This window comes from Sebastes umbrosus, chromosome 6 (genome assembly GCF_015220745.1).
Source record: "Sebastes umbrosus isolate fSebUmb1 chromosome 6, fSebUmb1.pri, whole genome shotgun sequence".
NCBI classification, from domain to species: Eukaryota; Metazoa; Chordata; class Actinopteri; order Perciformes; family Sebastidae; genus Sebastes; species Sebastes umbrosus.
The window spans coordinates 6,168,575-6,195,049 of NC_051274.1; the positions used below are offsets into that span (position 1 = coordinate 6,168,575).

At 42.9% G+C, this 26,475-nt stretch overlaps 1 protein-coding gene across 3 annotated transcripts in view; it reads right to left on the reverse strand.

Annotated features, from left to right (window-relative positions):
• tns2a (tensin 2a) overlaps positions 1 to 26,475 on the reverse strand; it is a 66,484-nt gene that overhangs the window by 7,978 nt on the left and 32,031 nt on the right. For all 3 annotated transcript variants that reach the window (XM_037773951.1, XM_037773950.1, XM_037773952.1), the window contains exons 4-18: positions 14,539 to 14,577; positions 14,094 to 14,132; positions 12,932 to 12,981; positions 12,245 to 12,428; positions 12,032 to 12,082; positions 11,782 to 11,904; positions 9,720 to 9,784; positions 9,151 to 9,234; positions 7,505 to 7,617; positions 6,705 to 6,765; positions 5,639 to 5,714; positions 5,167 to 5,296; positions 2,755 to 2,820; positions 1,904 to 2,020; positions 120 to 1,697 (exon numbers count right to left, since the gene is read on the reverse strand). In XM_037773951.1, the coding sequence (XP_037629879.1) occupies positions 120 to 1,697; positions 1,904 to 2,020; positions 2,755 to 2,820; positions 5,167 to 5,296; positions 5,639 to 5,714; positions 6,705 to 6,765; positions 7,505 to 7,617; positions 9,151 to 9,234; positions 9,720 to 9,784; positions 11,782 to 11,904; positions 12,032 to 12,082; positions 12,245 to 12,428; positions 12,932 to 12,981; positions 14,094 to 14,132; positions 14,539 to 14,577 (2,776 nt within the window). The remainder of the gene's footprint in view (positions 1 to 119; positions 1,698 to 1,903; positions 2,021 to 2,754; positions 2,821 to 5,166; positions 5,297 to 5,638; positions 5,715 to 6,704; positions 6,766 to 7,504; positions 7,618 to 9,150; positions 9,235 to 9,719; positions 9,785 to 11,781; positions 11,905 to 12,031; positions 12,083 to 12,244; positions 12,429 to 12,931; positions 12,982 to 14,093; positions 14,133 to 14,538; positions 14,578 to 26,475) is intronic.

Genomic DNA, 26,475 nt, shown 5'->3' on the forward strand with positions numbered 1-26,475 from the left:
AATGTGTAAGACGTCTGTCTAGTTAAGCGTTAATGATTCAGTGCATGCTGTTTTTGATTATGGATAAGTTATACGCGTTGTTAGGGGAAAACACATGTCTCTGTTTTAACGTGACTCACCAGTGTGAGAGTCAGAGCTGTATGACTGCTGTGAGTCTGGATGGTGATGGTTATGGTTGTGCTCTGCCTGCCCGTTGCTATGGCTGCAGGGCCCCGTCATGGAGGAAGGCGGGGGCAGCGGGGACGTGGACTCGGACTGGTAGCCCGAGGCGTAGCCCCTGCTTTCAGACGGCGAGGGCTGGTAAGGCGAGCAGGGGCAAACCTGGCGGGGCGTTTGGTAACCGCTGCTGCTGCTGCTGTACTTCAGGTCCATGTGGGAATGAGCGTGGGACCTCGACGCCTCTGGATAAGCCGGGTGACCCGACGGCAAGGGGTCAAACGTGAAGGCCGGGAGATTGTGACCCTGTGGGCCGTAGGAGGCTACGGTGGCCCTCCTGTGCCAATATTCAGCCTCTCTGTCCCTCTCCCACTGCAGCTCGACCTCCCTGTCTCTCTCCCACTGGAGGGACAACTCTCGGCCTCGTCTCAGCCCTGGATCCCTCTCCCAGTGCAGCTCTGACCCTCTGGGTAACTCTGCCTCCCTGGCTCTCCTGAGCCCCACCTCCCTCTGCTGGAGCTCCGCCTCTCTGTCCCAGTGGAAGCCGTCTCCTTGGTCCAGCCTCAGGCTGTGATAGGCCGCCGAGTCTTCTCTCCTGATGCTGCAGTCTCTGCAGGGGCAGCCAGGGGGTGGAAGACCATCCATTAGTATTACATCATGGTAGGTAGGGCTGGTGGAGGGTTTGGGGTGGTGTGGGTGGGGATGGTGGTGGCTGTGAGGAGGAGGAGGAGGGTGGTGATAGGGACCGTAGTCATCTTCTCGACAGCAGAGGCGACCCGGGGCAGACAGAGGGTGGTGATGCGGGTGGTTGTGTGAGTGAGGGGTGAGGTCTGGCGACGGGTACGGGCAGATGTGTCGAGATGAGGGAGCCTCCGAGCAGGAGCGGTGCAGGTAGTGCGGCGGGCCACTCTGGCGGTCCCACACTAGATCCGGAGGTGGGAGGGACTGGTGGGAGTGGGGGCTGTAGTGCTGGCACAGATCCATGTGTGATGGAGGAGCAGCTGGGTTGGGGCTGGCAGAAGGGGTCGCCCCGTGGTGCCCGTTGGTGCCGGGAGCCCGGTCGAGGCAGTAACCGTTAGGCATGAGGAGCGTGCGGTCACAGCCGGGCTCGGCACAGCGCTGGGACCGATAACCGTCCCGGCAGGAACAGGACCGACTGAGCCTCAGCGTCCCGGTTCTCTCAGAGGGCAACGAATCTCCATCGTCCAAGATGGCGGTCTCTCGCTCTCCGTCCCGGTTTCCCTCTATGCCTCCGAGGAGACGGTCGAGCTCCTCTCTCTCCTGTCTGGTTGGAGGCAGCGGGCGAACAGACTCCTCCTGGCACTCAGGATGGACAGATGATTGGTTTAGGTGGACGGAATGTGCTGAGAGGGCGGAGTCAGAACCGTGAGCGATGAGATGGTCCGGCCTATCTTCTGCGAGGCCTGCCACCGGGCTGCTGCCATTGGTTGAGGTGAGAGAACCAGAGCCGGGACCTCGGCGCTTCTTTATCTGAGCGTAGAGACTGCCGTCTACGGGACCTCTGGTGTGGGCTATATCTACTACAGGAGGAAAAAGACAAGTACGATCAGCTCTCAAACCGACAGCACTCATTGGGTATGCATATAGATGAGCCAGTCTAAACTTTAATCAACAGCTGTTGTGTTTTGAAATCTAGTTGCTGTTTTTACTAACTTTTGGTAATTATCACTCAGTAATTACTTAAAATCACTCTGAGACTGGATTCAAAGAGAACAGTTAGTGTTACCCTCAAGGCTGTCCTGGTATCGCTGGTTAAAGTTCTCATAGGAATCCCAGCGAACCACCGGGTCAGCAGTGTTGTAGTCGACGGTGACAGCCGGGTCGTTCTTCTGGTACTCACGGCCTGAGGACAGACACATCCAATTTACATACATTTGCATTTGTTTGAGTATCTTTGATATTTGAACAAGCCTTATTAACCCTAAAACTACCATAGACTCATTTTTTGCTTTTGCCAAATTTAACAAATCTTAACTCGAGAATTGATAAAAATGATCAATAATCCCTCCAAAATACCACATCAAGACACCAAGACCTTGAAGAACACTGTAGAAAAAGCTATGCTGTGATTTGTTATCAAAACTTTTGACATTTAGAGATTTCAGCAAGAATTGCATTTTCCAGTGATCGGATGGCGAGCACTTCTGTTCTGGAAACTTTTCAAAACCCCCTTATTGCTAATATACCTAGGACAGCTATCCATCCTCTGAATGCTCTAGGTCTCTAGATTGTGGCTGTAAAGTTTCATGAGGCTGTGATTATCCTAGAGGTCACCACAGGTCATTTTATACAGTGAGGTCATGTTTCAAAATATGGTCTCACTATGTGAAATGGCTACTTTGGGGACTAACATCATCACACGTGAATACAGTTGGGCTCATTGGATCCACAAGAGCTTTTTATTTAAGCAAGGCTGTTTAGGGACCTCAGTATGCAGAAATATTCAAACACAGAGCTATCCCACGGGTCTCAGGGGGTTAGTCCAGTTGAGCATTTACATCCATTTATCTTTTACCCATTTGACAAATACGAACTAAACTTTTGAAGTAGAACAGATCCAAAGAAGAGTGAACCAACCTTTGATTTTCTCAGGCCCAGAGGAGAAGACAAACTCCACTGTGGCATCAGACGGAAAGCGCTCATCTGGGGAGAAGAAAAAACAAAACACAGATGAAACAAGGCAAACATAACCCCGCTCACTGCTCTACCCCTACTAAAGTAGGACCAACGGTTTTGCCCTTTAGGAACTGAAGGAACGAGTTTGGAACAAAATTGAAGTCGAAAATAATCTAAGTTTTTGGCCGAAAATTTCAAGAATTTTGGGCACCCTGGACTTCTACCCCCCAAAAGGCACAACTAGACCATACTGTCAACCATCATACCAAATTTGAAGTTCCTAAGTGAAATAGTTTCCGAGTTCTGCTCTGGAAACAAAATTGAAGTCGAAAAAGTCGAAGTTTTTGGCCAAAATTTCAACATTTTTGGGCACCCTGGACTTCTAGCCCCCAAAAGGCACAACTAAACCACACTGTCAACCATCATTCCAAATTTGAAGTTGTCAAGGGGGTATTATAATATGTTAGAATTCTCATCAAATCATGGGAAATAGCTATTTTTCGAACATATAAATATACTTTTTAAATTCTCTCTACATCACAGTCTTCTCTCCTCATGAGACTGAGATTTATGAGAGGATGCCAGAGCTTCACTGATGATGTGGGGAACCCCCCTGAAAGGACTCAAACAGTGTTTCTGCTCCAATATATCAAATACACTAATACCTTCCACAGATGTGTTCTGAGCTGCATGAACCCACAGTGGTGTTTATTTACAATTACAAATGAATAGTGTGATGGATTGAGGGCCACATACACAACAGACATGTTTTTCAGCTACACATATTCTTTCATTTCCAGAAAGTGAAACCGAGGAGGAAATGAGGTAATGAGCATATTCAAACAGACCAGTGCTCACTAAGCCTCCTTTACTCTCTCTGAGGGATAGCTGGAGACACTCCCTCCCTACAGTACAACTCATTCTCCGTATATACTCACCTCCAGGGAGCTGTTATTATGTCAAGGATGGGGGATTAAGCTGCTACTATTAAAGGATTTATTCAACCACAGTATTATGAGGACATTCTAGGTAGCAAACCACTGTGGACACATTCCCACAATAGTAATTTCCAAATATTATGTCAATTAGTTGTATGTGATGATTACCCTTGTCATTCAGGATGCAAAATCAGGCAAAATCCACTCTGGCACTATATTCTGGTACATTTGAAGGGAGACTGCGTAACATTTGAAAGAAGATATAACACAATCTTAATTGTATAAATCAAAAGTTGAACTCATAAGCAACTAGAATTACTGCCGTGCCGTTGTATGCCTCCGCCAACCAGTGAAGTTTAGTTTACATCCATGTCTGTCCAAATTATCATCTCTTCATCATTTTTATCCTGTTAGACATTTTGTGTAAAATTGTAATATGTAGCATATGAGTTCTTTGAGTTATGTGCCAAAACTGTGTTTTGTGAGGTCACATTGACCTTGGCCTTTTGACCACCAAAATCGAATCTGTTCATGGACGTTTTATGCCAAAGTTGAAGAAATTCGCTCAAGGCGTTCCTGCAATATCTCTTTCACAACAATGGGACGGACGTAAGGTCTTGACCTTTGACCACCAAAATCTAATCAGCTCATCCTTGAGTCCACGTTAACGTTTGTGCTAAATTTGAAATAATTTGCTCAAGACGTTTCCGAGATATCACGAGAATGGAGTATGGGAGAGAAGTAAGGTCACAATGACCTTGACCTTTGACCACCAAAATCTAATCAGTTCATCCTTGAGTCCAAGGCTGTATTCGAAACCGTTAAAGTGATGTATTTTGCAATATGCTGACCAGGCTTTAGCCTTTAAACCAGCTCTTAAAGCACTGGACAAAAAAACAAACTCAAACCACTATTTCAATATTATCAAAAAATACAACTTAATTTTTTTGTTTATGTTCTGTTTGTTTACTTTATAAGATACTGCAGGTTTAAACTATTTATTCTAACAGCTCATAGTGAAATAAGACAAACAGGATCATCAACGAGGGGAGACGGGAAATATAAAAAATTGCTCAACAAAATTTACTTAAACTGCTTTTTCAGTTACAGCAACTAAACGGTGGACTGATCTCCCTACAAAGAGTAATGTTAAAATGGTCATGTTGTCTCAGCAGGTATCTCCCTTGACCCGTCAGAGGCAGCTCTTTCCCTCTTCTCTATAGTGACCGTTTTATAAAATAACTTTTTTCTACCCACTGCTGCTTTAAGGGGATGCTGATACTAATGTAGCCATTGTACATGTCCCATACTACCCAGGATATCTGTACACCTTGACTGCCCATAAAAGGAAATGTTAATCAAATACTGCAGTACCAATGTGGAATAGCTACAGGATTAAAAAAAGAAATACTCTATACCACCTAAATAAACTTACCAGTACAAGCTTCGTCCAACTCCCCTTTGCCAAACCAGAGCTGGGATCCGTGGATGGTGCAGGTGTGGAACTGCAACCTGAACACAGTGTCTCTGTCAGCACTCTGGGCTCGCCTGTGGTAGCATTTGACCTGCAGAGGGCGGCAGAGAGGGCAGAAGAGACGCAGCTCAAAATGAATGTGTGATAATGAGGGGTTTGAGCAGTAAATTTAAGGCTTTGTATTCCAAACCGAGTGACAGCTACACTTTCGAAATGACTGACTGCACAAAACGGACAAATTGTGATTCCTTGTTAACAAAGTGACAAAACCTTCTTCCAGACCAAAGTGTATATTTCAGAGACGAGATATGGCAATTGTCAGCATATGTACTGTTTGTTTGTAAAGTATTTCTTCTTTTTAAGTCAGGATGATTACGACCTCACCCATATCAAGTGTCCTCTGTTTGTCATTTTCCTTCCCATGTGAACTCACCATGATGTCACCTTTCAGCAGCAGTGCTGGTTCGATGGTGACACACAGCCGCCTGCCTCCGGTGCCCTGAAGGTCACTGTAGACAACACAGCACACACAAACAAGCCTATTAAATAACTACAAGGAATGCAAGTAGATACAGTATGTGACCAAACATGGACAATGTGACACACTGTGAAAGATTGATTGGATGTTTAGATCATGTCCCAGACTACTATTTAAATGATTGATTTTAGCACCATTTTGATCATGTTGTCATTATACAATGACTATATTCACATTTATTAACCTGGAAAGGCCTCGAGGTGTAAACAATAAAGTTACAAGATATGAGTTAAAGGACCAGTGTGTAACAATTAGGGGTCTCATTCCCATGAACGGAGGAAGAGATATAACCCTGGATTCAAGCTATTAGTGCCTATTTCAACTTTTCAGGATCTAACGATATTCTATATTGATATAGTGTTCATACTGGGAAGTTGATTTGCCTCAAAAGAAATTGTCTGCTGATTTACAGACGTCTCTTTCCCAATGTAAGTCTATGGGAAAAAGTATTTTAGGTTCCAATGACATCACGTATCGGACACGGACGTTGTAGTACCGCTGTTTGGGCACTATGAAAATTTGCTTCAAAGCCCGGCGCTCATCCTGGGGCTTTGGCGGATCCCCTCTCCACGAAGTCCGCCATGTCGCATCGCCATGTTTCAACAGTAGCCCAGAACGAACAATCCTAACACTGTTATCTTCCCTGCTTGGACCAGTCTAGAACGTTACTCGCTCCCGTAGCTGCCGCCGCCGCAGTCCTACACGCTGGCACATGGGAGAAGTTGTAATCTGCAACCTCACCGCTAGATACCGCCAGATCCTACACACTGTTCCTTTAAAAGCTGGATTGAGAAGAAAGATGCCCTGGCTTTGTGTAATTTCCCACACTCCTATCTCTTTAATTACTCTGTGACGGTTTTGAAACCGATCAGCTCACGAGCGAAAACACCCCAGAGCCAACAAATATGCCCCAGTTTATCTGTGCTACCAAGTCGGCCATATGACAGCAAGACAGACTCACTATATGCCTGAAGTGTAGACCAACTGCATGGACTGGTAGATCTTCAAGAAGGGGTAGTAACCTAGGAGGAGAAGGAGGAGGAGGAGGAAGAAAAGTCAGACATAGCGAGCATTATCAGCATGAAGATAGAGGAATGTGTTGTCTGCCACCCTCTCCTTCTGGACTTGATCAGCAGATTAAAGATAAACAGAGTAGTTTGTGTGGGTGGAGGGTGAATGTGACCACTTATGAGAGCGCTGCAGTCTGCAACATTGCTGTGATTCAGTAGGGAAAGCTTGTCAGCTGCCAGAGCTGCCAGCACCACGCTAAAACAAACATCCCATCACATATAGGCTATAGGCTATGCATTTTATCTGCTAGTCGGATCAGACAGGAGAACAGAGATAGAGGGTACATCTCAGTTCACTTAATTGTGTTCATGTTTCCCACCATCATATCTTATTCTTTTTCACCGAGAGAGAGAGAGAGAGATGTGGGAAAAGATGCAAAGAAAAAGGAATAGATGGAACACAAGACGTCTTTCCTGCTTAGGTGTCATCTGACGGTGGCACAGCTGGATCAGCTGCCAGTCAGCTTCAGTAGCTCTGTGTTTCCATGCCTTACAGTTTGTATTTGCAGATAATGTGATGTAAAGTCCAAATAATAACTCTCTGCCCACAAAATATGTCATCATGATGGCTAACAGAAAAGGGGTCTATAAGGGAATAGAGATGCTCCCATAACGACACATATACATTAGGAACTGGTAGATGTCTGTTCTGTGCTTTGATGATTTGGCTAAAAAGACTAAATAAACACACCTCCATCACCCTGGAAGTTGGGGAGTGACGGGATGAGAACTTGATGGAGGAAGAGAGGGCTGCTATTCATCTTGATCGCCCCGGACAGAAGGCCCCCAAAGTAATAGATATACCTGAAAGAGAGAGGGAGTGAGAGAAATCGTTGTGATATAGGCTAAGTGAGATAAAGATGGAGAATAACAATAACAGATGGAGACTTGAGATAAAATGAACAAGTATCTTTAAAAGAGAGAAGAAAAAATGCAAACAGCCCCGGAGCAGACGATGCTGTTGACAGATAGCCAGCCAACAGTGGTTTCTTCAAAGGAGATAGTGAGGCAGGTCAAAAGACAAGAAAACACATCCTCTAAGCCTAAATATTTCACATTTCCTAAAACAATTTGCCCATTGGTTGAGAAAATATTTCTTTTGTCTGTCACAGCTGAACTTGAGTCAATCACTTGTCCTTTTCTTGACACAAGTTTTATGCCTTTAATATGAGTATGCAGACCAGTCACCAGGAAAAAATGTTGGCATTGTACATTTCTGCAAACCACGGATACATTGAACAGAGAACAAGTGATGTAATGGGGCGGACGTTTTTAAGTGGTGTAATAACGAGAATAAAGAAAGTCCACAGAGGGCGGTGGATGGGTCAAAGAAACAGGACTTTCACCCAGGAGGCTGCTGTTTGTGTCCCATGTGAAACCAAAAGTAAACATTGTGTTTACGCTTATTACGTAACGTTATTACGCTTGATGCTACGTTGTCACGCTACGTTGTCACGCTACGTTGTCACGCTACGTTGTCACGCTACGTTGTCACGCTACGTTGTCACGTTACGTTGTTACGTCACGTTGTTACGTCACGTTGTTACGTCACGTTGTTACATCACGTTGTTACGTTTTATTTTAACACAAACTATGATAATTTTCTAACCTTAACCAAGTAATTCTGTTGCCTAAACTTAAACAATTGTTTTACAACGTTAATCACGTGGCATTGTGGGTTGCTGCAAGCGTGATACGAGGCTGATACGAAGCGTATTTGTGAAAGATATATTTGGTTCAGGAATGTCAACATTCAACGTATCCCGTGGTTTACAGAAACGTACGATGCCAACATTTTTTCTGGCGACTGGGTTGGAGTATATGAGATTACTGTAAATGTATGAGTGTGTCTGAAATGTCAGACAGCTAGAGCCAGGCTGGCTGTTTCCTTCTGCTTCCTGTATAAGCATATTCCCCAAAAGGTCAAATCTATTCCCTTAACTATAAACTGTGAGGATGTAAATGTACTGTCGTGATTCATTCTCCCTAGTCTACGTCAACTTGACATTTTTTAAAGTCAATGAAACAATGATGGGAAAGCAGAAAGGAGCAGCCAGTGAGCTGTGACAGTGATAGTGAGGCAGCTTCAGCCATCTTATTATTTACACCTACATGTCAAAAATGTCTGATGTGAAAAAGGCCTAAACCTGAGGTTCAAGATGAATCAAATCCAGCAGTACACATGAAAAGCTTGAGGCTAAAAGCTGTTTTAAATAGGATGCTAAAAGAGGATGCATATAAGCTCTGCTGTGATGTGGGATACCCTCAACCACCGCCCCCCCCAACCTTCATCACCCCATTGCCAATTTCCCCCTCATTCCATCCCGTGGCCTCTACCTGTTTTGGGACGGCTGGAGGGAAGAGGACACCTTATCTTCACAGAACTTCCTCATGGCGAGAGTACTGAGAGCCTGGTCCGCCCTGCACAGAAATGCACGCAAACAGACACAGACACAGACACAGACACACACACACACACACACACACACACACACACATGCTTTAGCCAATCATTTCTATCATGGGACTTGCACCAGACCCTCTAGATGCCAGAAAGTACATGGAGAGGATACAGCTGGCAGTGGCCACAGGATAAACCAGTTTCCACTGATTCCTGCACAAAAATCCGCTGGGCTTAATTTATCAAATGACTTATCAACAGAGTCTGAATGGAAATCATTGTGCTGCGTACACTTGAATTAGAAGACACTATATATACTGTTGCGATACATTTTTAAACATATTTGGCATGCACATGTGAACAGTTGAATTTAAATCCAATATGTTTTTTGCACGTCAGTACAAAGATCGTTAATATGTTCCATGTGTGGATATTCTGATGAACAAGAAAATGTCAAAATGTGGTTTTGGATGTCTCCAACACACACACACACACACACACTCACCCTGCGGAGATCTTGCTGTAGTGCATGTAGGCTGCAATAATCACACCTGTTTTACCTTTGTTGCCCTGTAGGAAGAGAGAGGGGCAAAGTCATGATAAGTACAGACAGCTGATCTTCACAGCTTGTAATGTGTGACATTTTGTTTTTTACTGCAGGGTTGATTTTTGATAGACACAGTTAGGCAGAGAGAAGGGACGACAGGGACAAGCAAGGGACATAGAAAAATGTGGACAAGCAGTTTGAATTCAAATTAAAAAGTTCCCTGCTGTGTTTTTTTTTTTTTACACCGGGTGCCCCGTACTTCCTGACACATTCCAAAGACATTCCAGCCTCAAATTCCTAATGCGACCCCTCCAGATACCAATAAGAAGGCTGCACCTCCACACTGAGCACAAATTAAAGCTTGTTTTGCTTCCTTGAGCCTCTCACTGGAGGAGTCTTCATTGACAAAAATGCTGTTTATTCCAGTCCCCCTGGCGTGATCTGCAGCTGGGAAAGAGTTGCCTATAAGCTGGAATGTTCTGGAAAAGTCAGCAGACCACAGAAGTAGTCTGGTTTTAGTATTTAAATTCTCCTAACCAAAACCAATAAAGAAAACATCCAGACAAGCCGTGGGAGCTCGGTCGCCCTCTGTGTTAGCTGGTCGCTGTTTGGTAACGGTGGAAAAGTTCAAGTCACCACTACTTTCATGAAATGAGGACGTAAAACGAATCGCCGAATGATGTGGAGGTCGAGTTTGACAGAGTCTGATGCAGATTGTAGGGTTAATTTTCTGGCTCACTGAATTATAAGGTGCACTCTGCAATTTTGGTTTTAGTCAAGTTATATTTTAACTGCAATATCGAACTTAATTTATTGCACTTTACATCAGAAGCAGTGAATGAAGAGATTAAGGCTGATTAGAAGTACAAGCAAGTGAAAGAAATTGTCGTACATGTTCATATCCATGATGGCAGTTGCAGCGTGTAATCATAAAGAAGCATTCCGGTGGTTAGTTGTTTATTTCTGTAACATTCCTCCATACTATGTTACTAACCTCTCCAGGTGGTGGAATGCAACTTTACATTTAGTGTATTTAAATATAATTATATTAATATTTAATTATAATTAATAATAATAAAAGTATTTCCATTTTATGCTACTTTATACTTCTAGCCCACTCCATTTCAAAGGGAAATGTTATATTCCATTACATTCATCTGGCAGTTATTTAGTTGCTAGTCACTTTACAGATTAAGATTTTACATGCATGACATAATTTATCTATAAACATGATGCATTGTTCGTAGGGCTGTCAAAGTTATCGCGATAATAATAACGCATTAACGCAAATTTGTTTTAACGCCCGTAATTTCTTTAATGCATTAACGCAATTGATCTTTCGGAGGTTGTAGCGGGCTCAGTTTTAAAGCTAGAGTGAAGATACTGGCATCTTATGAAATTAGAAAAACCTAAGGAATCCGTTGGTGCCAACCATGTCATACTAGCTTGTTGTGAAGGAGGTTAAATAATGCTAACGCAAACTTGCGCAAAAGTTTGGGAAGGAAAAACTGGCATGGCCATTTTCAAAGGGGTCCCTTGACCTCTGACCTCAAGTTATGCGAATGAAAATGGGTTCTATGGGTACCCACGAGTCTCCCCTTAACAGACATGCCCACTTAATGGTAATCACATGCAGTTTGGGGAAAGTCATAGTCAAGTCAGCACACTGACACACTGACAGCTGTTGTTGCCTGTTGGGCTGCAGTTTGCCATGTTATGATTTGAGCATATTTTTTATGCTAAATGCAGTACCTGTGAGGGTTTCTGGACAACATTTGTCGTTGTTTTGTGTTGGTAATTGATTTATATTAATAAATATATACAAACATTAGCATAAAGCAAGCATATTTGCCCCCTATCGCCAGTAAAAACTAGCAAATCATCACTATTTACAATTCAATATATGTTGCTACAAAACTTTACTCAATGCATTTCGATACATCTGCCCGTTTCAGAGCCCGGGAAACAGCTGGACGTCCGTCTAGAAAAAAAAAACACGGCGGCCCCCCTGAACTCTGACCTTGCAGTGCAGGACCACCACGTGCTGGGGGTCGGAGGTCAGCCACGTCTCCATGGCCTTACATATGGCACAGATCTTATCCAGCGGTGGGGCGTGGAGGTCGGGCCAGCCGAAGTCTTGGACCTGGTGGTTGAGATGGAGAGAGAGAGAGAGAGAGAGGGAGATCGTGTGGTTGGAGGTAATTAAACTAAAGGTTGTGAACTGAATTCTCAACATAGAGTTACGAGAAATACAAGAATAAAATCTCCACTTTTGTATTTAGTCGGGTGATATCGTGGCGCCTCTCGGAGAGGTTCAGGAGCTGAAACAGAAGAGATGTTTGTAGCCAGTTATCATTTTATCATGGTTGTGGCAGACAAAAAAAACAATAGACTGCCAATTTGCGGGTTGCTCGGTGTATTTTGCAGCTTCCTGTGGCTATGTGTCAAAACATATTGTCTCTATTGTGCAACAAGTCCCTCACCAGAAACTTGTCCTGGTGTTTGGACTTGAGCATGGCAGCCACCTCCTTCAGGTTAACACGGTATCTCTGCTCCTCCAGCTTCGGGGGGAAGAACACGGAGATGATCCTCTCGGTGATGTAGGTCAGGTCGAAGTCGTAGTGGCGCTCCATCACTCTCTCCATCACGCGGTCCACGCTGAAGCTCCTGGAGGAACAGAGAAGGGAAAATGGAGAGGGAAGGGGAAAGAGGAGGAAGGAGAGAGAGCATGGGGTCGGGTGCAGAGAGACACAGAGAGAAAGGTGGACATGGGTCAGAAAATGTGAGCGTAACAACAGGTTGTCTGTGGCGGCTCAACACGAATGTGCTCCATCACACACAGTTTGACGAAACTCGTGGCTGAATGAATGGAGAGAAAGAGAAAATAGGGGATTTTTGTGACATATAGGTCAGATCAAGAGCCAACTTGTTTCACCACATGATTGACGCTAAATCTTCCTGAAAGAATAAAGGATGTGGCCATTAGTCTGAGGAGCAAGTGAAGGACAGCGGAAACAAAAAAGACACTGATTAGAGCACAGTGGTGCAGATGTGGAAACCCATAGACATGGTTTGCATTGAATGGTTTCTGTAGAAAATCCCTCTGTGGATGCAGAGCAACAGGCACTTCAACAGCATGTATTATACGAAATGCATGAGATGACCTTTACCTTGGCAGGGTGCTTCTCTGTTTGGTATAGGTCAGAGACTTGGTGGAACCCTGTGGAAAAAAACACAAAGATACGGTTGGTTAATGAGGCCATCCCACAACCCACATACATGGTTCAGTCAAGCTCAGATGCCTGGTTGGTTTTATTCTTTTATCAGACTCAATAAGAAGAATTGATTTTTTTTTTATTTTAAACCTTCAGTAGGCAGAAATAATAACCTTACAGCATGTTATAATTCAAGTGTTCTGAGAGAAAACTAGACTTCTGCACCTCCTCATGGCTCTGTTCTAAGGCTTTAGAAAATCTAGCCTGTGACGGGAGACTTTGGCCAATCACAGGTCATTTCAGAGAGAGAGCGTTCCTATTGGCTGTTCATTTAACAGAGGCAGCTGTCAATCACTCCAGAACTCCGATCAAATGGTCAAACTAGGCGGCGCTGATCGAATACGAATCAATATTCTGTTACTTTAATGTCTATTTCTCACCTTAAATGTTTTCGGAAACATCTTGTAGTGTACTGTTTAGCTGTAAAATGAGAAAATTTGTGACCCGGCAGCCATGTCCATGAGATCAGTTGAGGAAATACCAAGCACCGCCCACCAGCCGGAGCAGGTGCCTCCGTTGAATGACCAGCCAATAGGAACGCTCTCTCTCTGAAATTACCTGTGATTGGCCAAAGTCTCCCGTCACGGTCTAGATTTTTTAAAGCCTGAAAACAGAGCCATGAGGAGGTGCAGAAGTCTAGTTTTCTCTCAGAACACTTGAATTATAATATGCTGAAAGGTTATTAGGGAATTTTTGCCCAATGATGCCAAAAATATTCTGCCTACTGCTGCTTTAAACAATGATGTCAATATTCATGTCCCCAGGTAGTGAATTCTAACACAATTCTCACACAAAACATCAGATCTGATGGGCTGATTGCTATGAAATTCACTGAACCCGTTCATGCTCCCCTAATGATGCAACATTTCCTTTTGGCTAAGATATGAGCTCTGAGATATCTCATCATCTAGTAGACAAACGTGTTTTCCTTGACAGGTTTGGACATTTCCAAGATAGAGAGCATGACAACTGGGGACATGAGGAAAGACAGGAAAAGGGAAGATGTAGAGAAAAAGTATGAGGGTATGAGGAGGACGGGAGGTTAAAGTGCGCTCACCAGGTGCTGGATGTGTCGAGAAGGAGCGGTCCCTCTTCGCTGAAAGGAGAAGAGAGGAGAAGGATGGTGAGAAGGAAGTAGGGCAAAGGGAGGAGGTCGGAAGGAGGTGAGTGAGAGGAAGAAAGAGGGGAGGAGGGAGAGAGGAGGAGGGGGACACAGAGGAAATAGGAGAGAGTTAATTAAACAAACAGACTCTCTAATGGATAAACATTACTACTTCCTGTAGCAACATCGACTACTTTTTTCTTGCAGACTGGAATCCTGCAGTGCTCCAGGAATGAACCGGTTTCAAACTGGGTTGAGGGCTCGGCTTCCCAAAAGGAATTCAGCAGGAGGAAACCATACAGTGGTTTTGGGAAACCATACCTTGTAACTAAGGCCAGACAAAGAGGGAAAACTCTTCTAGACAGAACGTTATTGAGGAAAAGAAATGAAGGGGACTTACCAAATCATTGGTGGGAGCTGGGATGCATGCCGAGGTCACCTGGAACATACAAAGAGAGACACATGTGAATACAACATTCACACATAGACTATGGGACAAAGACTTTGTATTGTCTCTCTTAAATGTGCTGCAGTAGCATATCACACAACATTGTAAAGCTATGAAGAAAAAATGGCACGAAATGTTATAAATGAAGTTGCGATAACAGTTTTTTCCACTTATATCTTAATGATTGATTGAAAGACAACTCATAATGAAGCAAATAAAGTAATAGTAAATGGTATAACATTTATTCAGTATATATTATACATGTTATACATGGTGAAGAGGTATTAGCATGACACACAGTACAAGGTTGAAAGTATTTCAAAGCTGAATCTCAACAGTCAACCAAGTTAAGCTGGTTCACTAAATGGATTTCCACTCCATTATACAACAAACATGACAAATGAAAGTATTTAAAAGAAAAAAAGAAGCTTCGTTTCATCTTTCGTGGCAAGAACGTTGCATGTTGCTAATTCAGACCGTTCAAAGACAGGGTCACAGATCAAATAAACACCCAAAGCACTACTTTATTCTGAATCCCACGTTATAGCATTTGTTAACTTGCTGGTAGCTTCTGCTAGCTAGCTAGCTACTGGCTCAACATTAGCATACCAAAATGTAAAACTTATCACCAAAGCAAACACTAGAGACATTATCTGCCTAACCTGTGTTCTCCTTTAACTAACTAACCACGGTGCGACAACTGAGTCGATCCGTGTGTGCATCGGTTTGGGAGTAGGTAGGCCTATAACCGAGTTAGATAGTTAGTTATTTAGTTAGTTAGTTGAAGGAGAACACAGGCAACATTAGGCCAATAAAGTCTCTAGTGTTTGCTTTGGAGATAAGTTTTACTTTGTGATGGTAGTTTTTGGTATGCTAATGTTGAGCCGGTAGCTAGCTGGCAGAAGCTATCAGAAAGTTATGTATAACAACCGCTATAACGTGGGCTTCAGAATAACGTAGTGTTTTCGGATTTTATTTTATAAGCGACCATGTCTTTGAACGGTCAGAGGAGGAGACACAGGTGGTCAGAGAGGGGAGAGGACGGGAGATGGTGAGACAGCCAGCTGGACTCAGTGCCTGTCGGAGGGCTCTTTCTGTGCCATTAGCCAGCGTTGCAGTAACGTTACTGTTCTCCGTTTCAGCGGCAGTTTATGAAATGGACTGTGTTGTCCTTGGTTTTAACATTGTAAAACTCAAATTTACATCCAGGAACAATACAATAGTGCCCCTATTTTGTTTTCTTTTTATCCTGTGTCTCCTCAGTCTCCGTCTTTCACGGTCTCTACCGTTATATCTGTGTAACTCAGCCGAGCCAACCAACCTCGTGATGTCACAGGCTAGAGTATACTGTAACATGGCGGCGCTCTTGCCACAATCAATTTTTTTTTAAATGCTGACATTTGTCATGTTTGGTATATAATTGTTCATTGGAATGGAAATCCATTTAGTAAACCAGCTTTTAAAACTCGGTTGACTGTTTCACTTCAACTTTAAGAGCTACATGATGATGAATAGAGCACAAACACTGTCTGTGAAACTACTTAGATGCACTCATGTGCCACGTAAATACAAGTACAGCTGATGTTTGAGAGCATGTTTATAAGATGTAAAGTATGTGCAAATGTGAAGCCAAGAACACAGCTGGAGGAGCACTGGGACAGAAACACACACACATACAGAGTAACACATCCAACTCCCATGTTTGTTATGGGCCTACAGGTCAATGAACTGTGACCAAAGGAAGCCGGAGCAGAACAGCAGTCCTAATGAAGGGGGGGGGCTGAGAGCCACAGTCATGCTTACGTAACACACGCAACACATGGACACACACACACACACACACACACACACACACATAAAGCAGTGTTCCCGCTACACAGCCCTTTTTTGACTGTTTATTTGGATACAGGAAAAGGGCAAGGGCTGTGTATTTCTCATTGTGCACAAAAGGGAAGTTACACAGGCCCTGAACCTGTGGGTGTGTCACCACTGTGTGAGTGTGTGCGTGTTGTACAGTTTGTGTTAATCTTCCTTTCTCCCCTTCTTTCTTAAGCATCAAGCTCAGTCTCTTGCTGTTGCTTAACTACGGACATCAACAGGAAGCCAGAGGAACAGATAATGAGCTAAATTGAGACTTGACAGAAGTCGAAGGAAACAGGTTTATGTCGGCTATCAAATGACAAACTGGACAATGTTCCTGTGTGACTCACTCTGAGAATTAATGTTTTTTTTCTCTATCTCCGCAGGGAAATGAATCTCAAATCTTATCCTGTGTTGTGGTTCTTTTTTTATATCTTTTTTTTATACCCAGCCTGAACCCAATTCATGACTAGATAGGTTTGAGCTTGGTCGGGGGCTCTAATTTCTCTCAGTTCCTTCTGGCTGACGCAGATCCGTTTCATTCTATTTTTCTGTTTTCAGTTTTTTTTTTTCTTAAATCAGAGCATGACAGTGTGAAACAATGCATTGTATTTAGACAGAACATCTAAAAGTCCCTGTTTAAAAAGACAGCCAGTTTGACTCTGCAGCAACATATGAAACTCATCTGTCATGATTCAGATGTGGCTTTCAATCAGCTCCATCCTCTTTACATATTGCAGGGCTGGGCTTGATTTTTTGGGCCCTTTACATGCTCTACCATCATTCTTCTAAACTCAATTTCAACTACCATGGCAAGCAAGCAATTACCTTCTTCCTGTCCCGGTCAAATATCTCTTTCCCTCTATTTACTCGTTGACTCTTATTAAAAGGAAAGACGCCTCTCTCTCTGTCCTCTACTGTCCAAATCTTGTGGGCAGAGCAGCTTGCAATAGTGAGCAGATAGGTGTTTAGTGTCTTAGTGAAGGACCCTGTTATTTTACATAATGTTGCACATCTACTGTACAGTAGGGGTGTAAGACAGTATTGAAAATATCGAGGATCGCGATATTATGTTTTGTGATACTGTATAGATTCTAAAAAACACTGCATTTAATTAATAGTTTGCGTGTAAAGATGAGCTCAAAAGTAAACTGTTTTACTCAGATTTTATGCATATGGTGGTGTGTTCTTTATACTAAGACAGTTTTCCTAAAATTAGATTTAAAAAATCGCAATATATTGAATCGTAACTCCTGTATCATGCATGATACGTATCGTATCGCCAGATTCTTGCCAATACACAGCCTAAATCTACAGTTGGGCGTAGGGTTGAACACAGGCATTTCAGACGTGGTATCTCCCAAAATCTGCTCCCCTTTCCTGGCATAAATACCTGTGGGATCTTGGGATTTTACAATGTATGTGCTTGTTTGTTCGCGTCTGCCTGCATTCACATACTGAAAATTATTGTACGTACTGAAACACAGGCGCCTTCTCCAACCTCAATGATGCTTTCATGCAACTGTGATACATTAAGTGTGACCTTAAAATGCAGATATTTCCGTAATAAACCTGGATCAACTTTTCAGCTGCAGCTTCCTGTTATTTTTAGTACAGCTGTGTAGCAAAATATTTTTAGATGAAGTGAAGGAAGTGGAATGCATGTCTGTATTTATCAGCCTACATTTCTCTGTCTCTCAGAACTTTACTTTCACTTTATCCATCAGAATGGGTAAAGCTGCATGTGTACTTTCAACACGTTCTCCCAACTCCTAGCTAGTCTAATATGGCCGCTTGGTCAGAAGCCCTACGCTTCAGCTTTTGGACCCAACCATCTGCCCCGACCTCCTCTATACGTGAACTTTATCGTCTTCCATGGCCACGTAGAGCCATAGTCATACTGTAGTTTGATGCATACACACCCACTGACCAAGCTGTCGTATTTGACGAGTTGGAAATGACTCCCGGGACTGACTGGGCACGTTAGCAGCGCATGGTGGCTGCCTCGCTGAACTATCGCGTACGGTGTCCACATTGACAGCGTTTCTGCTGCCAGCCTTTTCTTTCTACATTGAGTTTGCCTTTCATAATGGCCATTTCATTTCATTATAAATGTGATCTATATTTATTTTAGACAGAAAAAGGTTAAGAAGCGTGTGCTCATTTGTAAATAATAATAATAATCATCTACAATTAAAACCCTGTACTTTATTCATTCATGGAGCCCTGCAAGTCACTGCATTTTCTACAACACTGTCCTGTAAATATTTCAGAATAAAAGCCTCTTGTTAAGAAATTAAGGAATACAGTCCACAGAAAAAAAAAACATGACATATTCTACAGATGTCTAGACATTGAAACTGTAGTAATGTTGCTGGTATGATGTCAATATACGGTCAAAAGAACATTTTCACTGCTTGTTTTTACGGACGCCTGAGCTGCGCTGCTCACACGGGCAGTGTGGCTGCTCTAACCTGTTAACATGGGTGCCGAAATAAAAAAAACAACAGCTGCTGATGTTCCCTGTGTGGCCCGGCCGTGAGAACGAGCTGGTACCTTGGGGCATTATGAAACTGATGATGGTGAAATATATTTTGAGAGAATCATCTATCCCAGGAGGATACCAAGAGAGAACAAAGTCAATTGGGAAAACTGGGAGGTTTGGCAAGTACTGTATGTCACCGGTTCTCCTCATTCTTGCTTTGTGGGGCTTGATGTGCCGAACATTCAGTGACAGCCATGCCACAAAACTTGTAATGAAATCTGGTGGAAAATTGAAGCAATTCAACTAACCGCTAACAAGACAAATGAAAACCTTCAAGAAGCATCCACTGGTTCCAGTTACTCTTTAACCCTGGAAGTAGTCCATATTGTTTCAAATTTCCAGTTTTTATGACTTTACAGTTACCCAGTTTTTATTTTTTTATTTATGAATGCATCGTGAATCAGGCTTTACCTGGGCTGACACTTTCACACTGCTCATTGAGCCATTCCTTCTTCTTCTTCTTTCTAATCGTTCCCTCTTCTCCTCCATTTATTCCTCTACATCCCTCTCTCCCAGTGCCCAGTGAAGGGGCCTGCTCAGGGTGGCCGCTAAGCCAGAACAAACACACCACACCAGATTCCATCTCCCCAGGCCAACACTTACGCATAAACTTCCGGCTAATGGACCTCCACCCATCTCCTCTCCCTCCAATTTTTCATCCCTGTCCACATCCCTCTTTACTTTTACTTTTGCTATTTTGTGTTTCTGCTACTTTTCTCTTCAGTTATGTCATATTTCTTCCAAATGTTTTACTTTGATTTTGTGTCTCTTCCTCTATGCTTTTTCTGCCGTTTTTTTTTTTTTTTTTACCTCTTTCTTTTCTTATCATCTTTTTTTCTTGCTCAAGTCTCTCACTCCAGTTTCTCCTCTCTCTTCCTTTGTTTATCCTCTCCCCCTCCTCTTCTCTCGACCTCAATACTTCCTTCCTCTTTCTTCCCTTTCTTTTCTTTTCTTATCGATTTCTAACAAACACCTTCCTGTTTGTCTTCGTCTCACCTTTCGACTTCCTACCTAGATTTCTTGAAATCTTTTCATTCACTGCACCTTCCTTTTGAGCCTCCACTGTTGTTCTTGTGTCTTTATAGTCCCCGGTCTTAAAGCGTTTTAAAACTAGAAGGTCACAGCATGTTTGATCCCCAGTAACCAAATATCCTTGAAAAGGACAAAGACCCAAGTCTAGCTTGTCCGAACTAGCTCCGGATTCAAGTGCCGGTTACATGCCTGAAATGTTTCTTAGTAAATTGAAAAGTAAACACTGAAGTAGCTCAAGAAAGAGTAACGTGACTTGCAGACATGACATGACATGACATGCATATTACTAGGGATGCACCGATACCGATACCGGATCAGATATCAGGCCGATACTGACTCAAGACTTTTTACCAAGTTGCTGGTGTGAAATGTATTATTTTAATAATGAATAAAAGTCAGTTAATTTTGAATATTGTTTTTACCAAGTTATTGGTATACAATTTATTATTTAAATAATAAATAAAAACTAAATTTGTATAAATAAAATAAAAAATTGAGTTTATTTGTTCCATTTTGTTTTACAAAGTTACTAAAGCAACGTTTAAGTCAAGCCTGTATCGGTTTCGGGACTTAAAAAGTTGGATCGGTGCACCTCTACATATTACTTACTTTATTATTGTTATAGTATTATCATCTTTCTGTAAGTAAAACACTGCTCTCAGCTGCCTCCTCTCAGGTGGGTCCAGCTGGCGACGCTCAGAGAGCCCTGACCCCCATAACCCTCCCCTTCCTCCATCCCTTTCCCTGCCCTCTTCACTCCATCTCCATCTGCCAGCCCTCTTTCTCTCTTTCTCTCTGTCCGTTTTGTTTTGCAGCAGTGGCCCTGGCTCTTCCAGCTCTTTACATGCTCTTTGATCCATCAAAGCCAGAAGAAGCATAGCTAATGGATAATGCACAGCTTTCTACTCTCAACGCATGGCTTAAGAGCTGTGGGCTCCAAGAGGGATAACTAGGGGGTGAGGTAGCAGCCTTGGTATGTTATTAGTGTGAGAAAAAAGGGTGTGTTTGTGAGAGCCTGCGACAGTGAGATTCATAGTGATTCAGTGTGTGTGTGTGTGAATACAGTATATGATAAAAAAATAACATATATTTATTATGTTATTTATGATATATTTATTGTAGAAGTTGCAGTTTGAATATATTCACTCCCCAGATTAGAACATGTCCAGCGACTAGAGCTGTCACTACCATACAAAGAAATGTTCAATCTGTTATGATTTCGAAATTCACATAGCGCAAGCAGGTCGTGCCTTGTGCTCCAGCATGGAGTGTTCCTAAAATACACTGTCCACATGACCCGTTGCATCTTTAAAGTCCGGGTAAAGCAAAAATAAATATGCGTTTGTCACACCACAGCCTCAGACAAATTTGAATGATAAAAAAATCGCTAAGTATACAAAATTAGGTTTCAAAATCATGAAAAAATAAGCAGTATTGTCTGCTCTGAAACGCTTGGGGCTTGTCCGCTGATGGCTCTGAAACCATGGCCAATCGCAGGTGAGGGTTGATTACATATGTACAGTGTACATCAAAGTGGCAATATGTCATCCAGAGTAGGCTCGCATGACCACGCCCCCTCTTGGGGGAAAACAATCCCATGTCCCTCATAGACGGTAACAGAGTAAAGAGAGGAAGTTGAAACATGTCTCCAAACTTTAAACAAACCGGTAATAGTAACAACGCTATGCCCAAGAACCACCAACAATAATTTCAAAAACGCTGATATCCGATTTGTTCCCCTGCCGTGTCCTAAAAACGATATAATAGAGTGGTTTTATGGCTCCGAATCACAGTGTAACATAAGGAGTGCTGTGGTTATCAATTGGGCTAACCCACTGCATGCCCTGTTGCCATGACCACTGGCCAAAACATCAGTAATGTGAGATTCGACATCATGGATGTAAAAAGCACAAATAAAGGTAAGGCTAATTGCTGACTTTAAAACACCACTGCCTTATAGGAATATTTGTTTATCACTAAGAGAGGCAGCCAAGGTACCATGAATGGACAAAACATTAATTCCACAAAGTATTTTAGGATAAATCTAGTGTGTGTTTTTTAAAGTGGCAGCTACACGTATCTAGGCTACTTCTTCTGTGGTTCTGTCAAATGAGTAGTATGTGTGAGTAAGTACAAAGCAGTGGGTCCCTTTTTACCTACTTAACAAAGAGGTTGTGCAATGAGCAAAATGGGGGGAAAAACAGCAAAAACACAATCAAACACAGTCCAGTCGCAAGAATTCATAGCTCACCGAGCAGTAAGATGTGACAGTCACTACATCTGTGACCAAAGTAAACTGTTGCAACTAGTCTAGATCCTGATCAAACCATATCTGCTCCTTAGTAGTTACATGTGAATGCAGAACTCATGCAGCATTTCCTTTGATGGTTAGCCTTAGGCTTAATAGTGTCCCCATTCCTTAAGCTCTCTTGGGAGAGCCAATCAGAGAGCACTGATGAAAGCCTCAACGAATCAGCGGTGAAATACGATGCTGGTCACGACCTTGTGTGCTTTCGTCGTCACCATCATCAGTGAGTGAGCTACAAGAATGAGTCCTAAAACACAGAAATTAGTTTTAGCACTTCCATCTCCCTCGTCTGGAAGTCGATAGGTTTTTTTTTAACGGGTTTTTAGTTAGATGCCTGAAATAAGGTCTGTGGTCAACACAAGCTGTAGAGAGTTTAACGTTTTTTTTCTACAACATAATAAATACATCAATAAATACCCCACTCGTGAATTAATACTCACTTTTTACTTCTGGCGATTGCATTCACGCTTCAAAAATCCTTTTGGTGTTCATTTGTGAAGATTATCTCGCTGAACAAAACGTGTAGGTATCATAAACGTTTGTTTGCCACAGAGCTTATTTTATGCAATAATCCAAATCCCAATGGAAAAATCCCATTGGTGATGCTAACTTGCTGGTTGTCCTACCAAAATACGTCGTCCCTGGAGCACTCTACTGTATATTACTCAAGCTTGTCAAGAGTTTGAGCGATATGGTATACCTATATGTCTTACATCTGTTTTCTGTCATAGTTCAAATTCCAAACAGATGAAAGGAATGCATGTTCGTGTCCCGTGTGAAACCAGAAGTCAACTTTGATTTATTTGTCACGTAACTTACATACTTAAGTGAAGCCACTTGCGGTGTTATTTTAAGCCACGCCACAATCTTTTCCTAAAACTAACTAAGTCGTTTTCTTGCCTAAACCTAAGGAAGTTGTTTCCTGTGAAAACGGAAGTTTATTTTTAAAAAGACCGGATAAATGTAACAAGCGGAAATTGACACGTGTTGTTGGAAAATGAACGAAAAACGAGGAATAACTTTTTCGTAAGATATCATACAAACTGTTGTATGAGAATATGTGTGTGTGTGTGTGTGTGTTGTGACTGGGCTGGGGGTTGGCAATTACATGCTCTATTTTTGGACAATTTCACATGTATCCACCTATTAACTAAAGCCTTATGGTTAACATGGGTGGAAAATATTACCTTTGCTCTTGCCTACTCTGTATAACAATCTGTGTTGCAAAGCTTTGAGGGGTTAGGGAAGCAATTTGGTTCTCATAAGATGATAGAAATCACACTTACACACTGACTTACTGCAGTTGTACTGGGATGTCACCCAAAGGGAAATGGTTTGGAAAGTTGTTTGTCACGTGGGTTACATGCATTCTTGGGGAAGACTGCACATGGTCTCTGTTCTGCACAAACCTGCAGGAGTCATTTTATGGCAGGGTTGAGAGTTACCTGGCTTAGCTTTATGACGATCCTTCAAACGCACCCCACATGTCTAATGCCTCTTAATCATGACAAGGTGGACATCACGAGAAAAGCAGAAAGCACCCGGCCTAACACGAGGGGACTTCAAGGCCACGGCTAAGCAAAAACAACACCTATAGGTGAAACACTTCTATCCTCCGGACTCAAGTGTCCCGTATCACACTTTTAGTGCTTTTTCTGTATGTGAGGCCAGCTAACAAAGCGTTTATCTGTGTTTTCTTTCTTTCTTTTTTTTTAAATTTTTCTCCCTGTTCAGCATGTTTTCCCTCTCTCACTCTTTGTCTCTTGTTCCCACACTTTCTTTTTGACCCCAAAAGGGAAAGAAAGGGGTCTCTGTCTCTATACTGTAGCTGTTTCATTTTCGCTCCGAGCAGCTGAGAGGAAGGCCGAAGATATCGCAGGTCACATGGGTCCCTGTGGTGGAGCTTTAATGACCAAGTGGGATGCAATTCCCTGGTATGGAGCTGGGGGGTCAACACTTTGGACTAACACGGACTGCACACACGTGCACAGATATACTCATAGAGCTACGCAGATGGAAAGCAAAAACAGGAGAACACACATGTTGCTTGTACGGAGAGTTTTTAGGTACATTTAGAAGGCCAAAGCACATACACACCACAGCTGTGTTTTGTGGAGATTATGTGACGTAACAAAACGTGTAAGTATCATAAACATTTGTTCGCCACAGAGCTTATTTTTTTCAATAATCCAAACCCCAATGGAAAAATCTCGTTGGCTTTTGTTGAGGGAACCCGTCCAATTCTACCTTCCGGGTTGGAAAAACACGTCTTTTTTATCAAAATCACTATTTTAAAATCACAAGAGCGACAAAATAACTTAGAATTTACATAAATAACAGAGTTGTAAAGCGAGGTTAGATGAAAGATTTTGCCATCATTGGGCAAAAATTCCATAATAACATTTCAACATATTGTTGAGAAACTTAGACTTCCTAAGCACATACATACCACAGCGGTGTTCTCATCCACCCATCTTTAACCTCCTCCCCGGCCAAACATGGGCTGAAAGCTCTCAGCTGGACAAAAATAAACACGGGTAAATAAACAACGTGGGAAGACATTGGTCGGGATGAGACTGGGAGAGGTCAACAATTGAAAAATGAAAATCAACTTCATCCCTGTCATTCATCCTGTTGATACGTAGGCACAGATACAATTCCCCAAAAAAAGCAACAACTTCACCTCCTCTTCAGCCTCGACAGTGTTTACTATCTGCACAAAAACGCATTCTCATCATTCAGACAGACATCGTGTATTGTCAACAGTTGCTTCCGGGGTCATCACCCTCTGCAGAGCACCACCACAGCTCACAAACAAGACGTCTCTGTGGTGAAAGTCTCAGGGTGTTTTCATACTTTGTCCCTCCGAAAGAACTCAGAGCGATTAGTTAGCATTTTTTGCGTACATGGGAACTGTACTCAGATCTCCTCAGGAGGTGGTCTGAGTATGGTTCGATTCAAGTCCACGTTAATCTGTGTATTGTGGACACAAAGCGCTCCAGGTTCGCTTTGCCTTTTGCCATTGTATTTTAGCCCTCTAGAGTTGCCGCCGTAGACCGAGGACCGAGGAGCGAGGAGCGAGGAGCGAGGAGCGAGGAGGGATCTATGAGGAGCGACGAACGAGGATACACGAGAGAAGACTTCACAGAAGTCTTTAACCGACCGACACTCCCTTTTAGTGTTACTGATTGGACGCTGCTGCCGACCGGACTGATCTGATAACGCTACGTGTCAACATCACTGGAGATTCATACCGGAGTAAAGACATATCACAGATTTAAAGGACTCAGTCCACAGTATAAATACAGACTGCAGCTGTTATTCATGTGCAAGTATTTGTCAGGTCTGCCAGTGATAACTGTCTGTCTTTATTAGTATTATTAGTACAGTTCAGACACAAAAGTCAAAAGTCTTGAGCTGTTAAAATCGACTGACAGCTGATCCAGCGGTGATCAGCTGCTGCTGTCATCAGAAACGAACGTCACTTCACGTGACGCTTCAGAGGAAAGGACATTTCATGTTTCCTTGGAAAAAATGCAAGTGAGGGAAACGTGGATGCAATTAAGAGACTTGGGATGTACCCACGGAGCCATGGCCGCTAGTGGACGAGGAGTAGTTTGGACCGTAGAAGAAACTACTGCACTTCTCCAGATGTGGAACGAAGAACAAATCCAACGGCAGCTGTCTATAACGCACAGAAACGTTGAGGTTTTCCTCCAGTTTTCCATTCATATGAAAACGATGGGCTTCATTAGGACCACACTGCAGTGCTGTGTCAAAGTAAAAAAACTACGTCAAAAGTACCCGCAATAAAATGAGAAAAAGCGGGAAATCCGCTGACTTTAAAAGACACATGCCCCTTTTACGACGAACTGGACAGTATTCTGTCCCTAAAAATGTCATTGAAGGGGGAAAGCATTGACCAGCAGTGATGAAGGAAGGAACTATAGTGTGAACAGAGAGAAGATTGAGGCCCCATCAGAGCTGAAGTGGACCAGAAACAAAACTGAGTCCCTTTTCTGTTGGTTCACTTTTTGGTCCACTTTAAAAGGACTGAGATTGGTTCGTTTGAAAAGGACTAGATGTGAAAACACCCTCATTACGTCCCTCTGATTTTTTTTTTCTTTCATCATCTGAGGAGGTA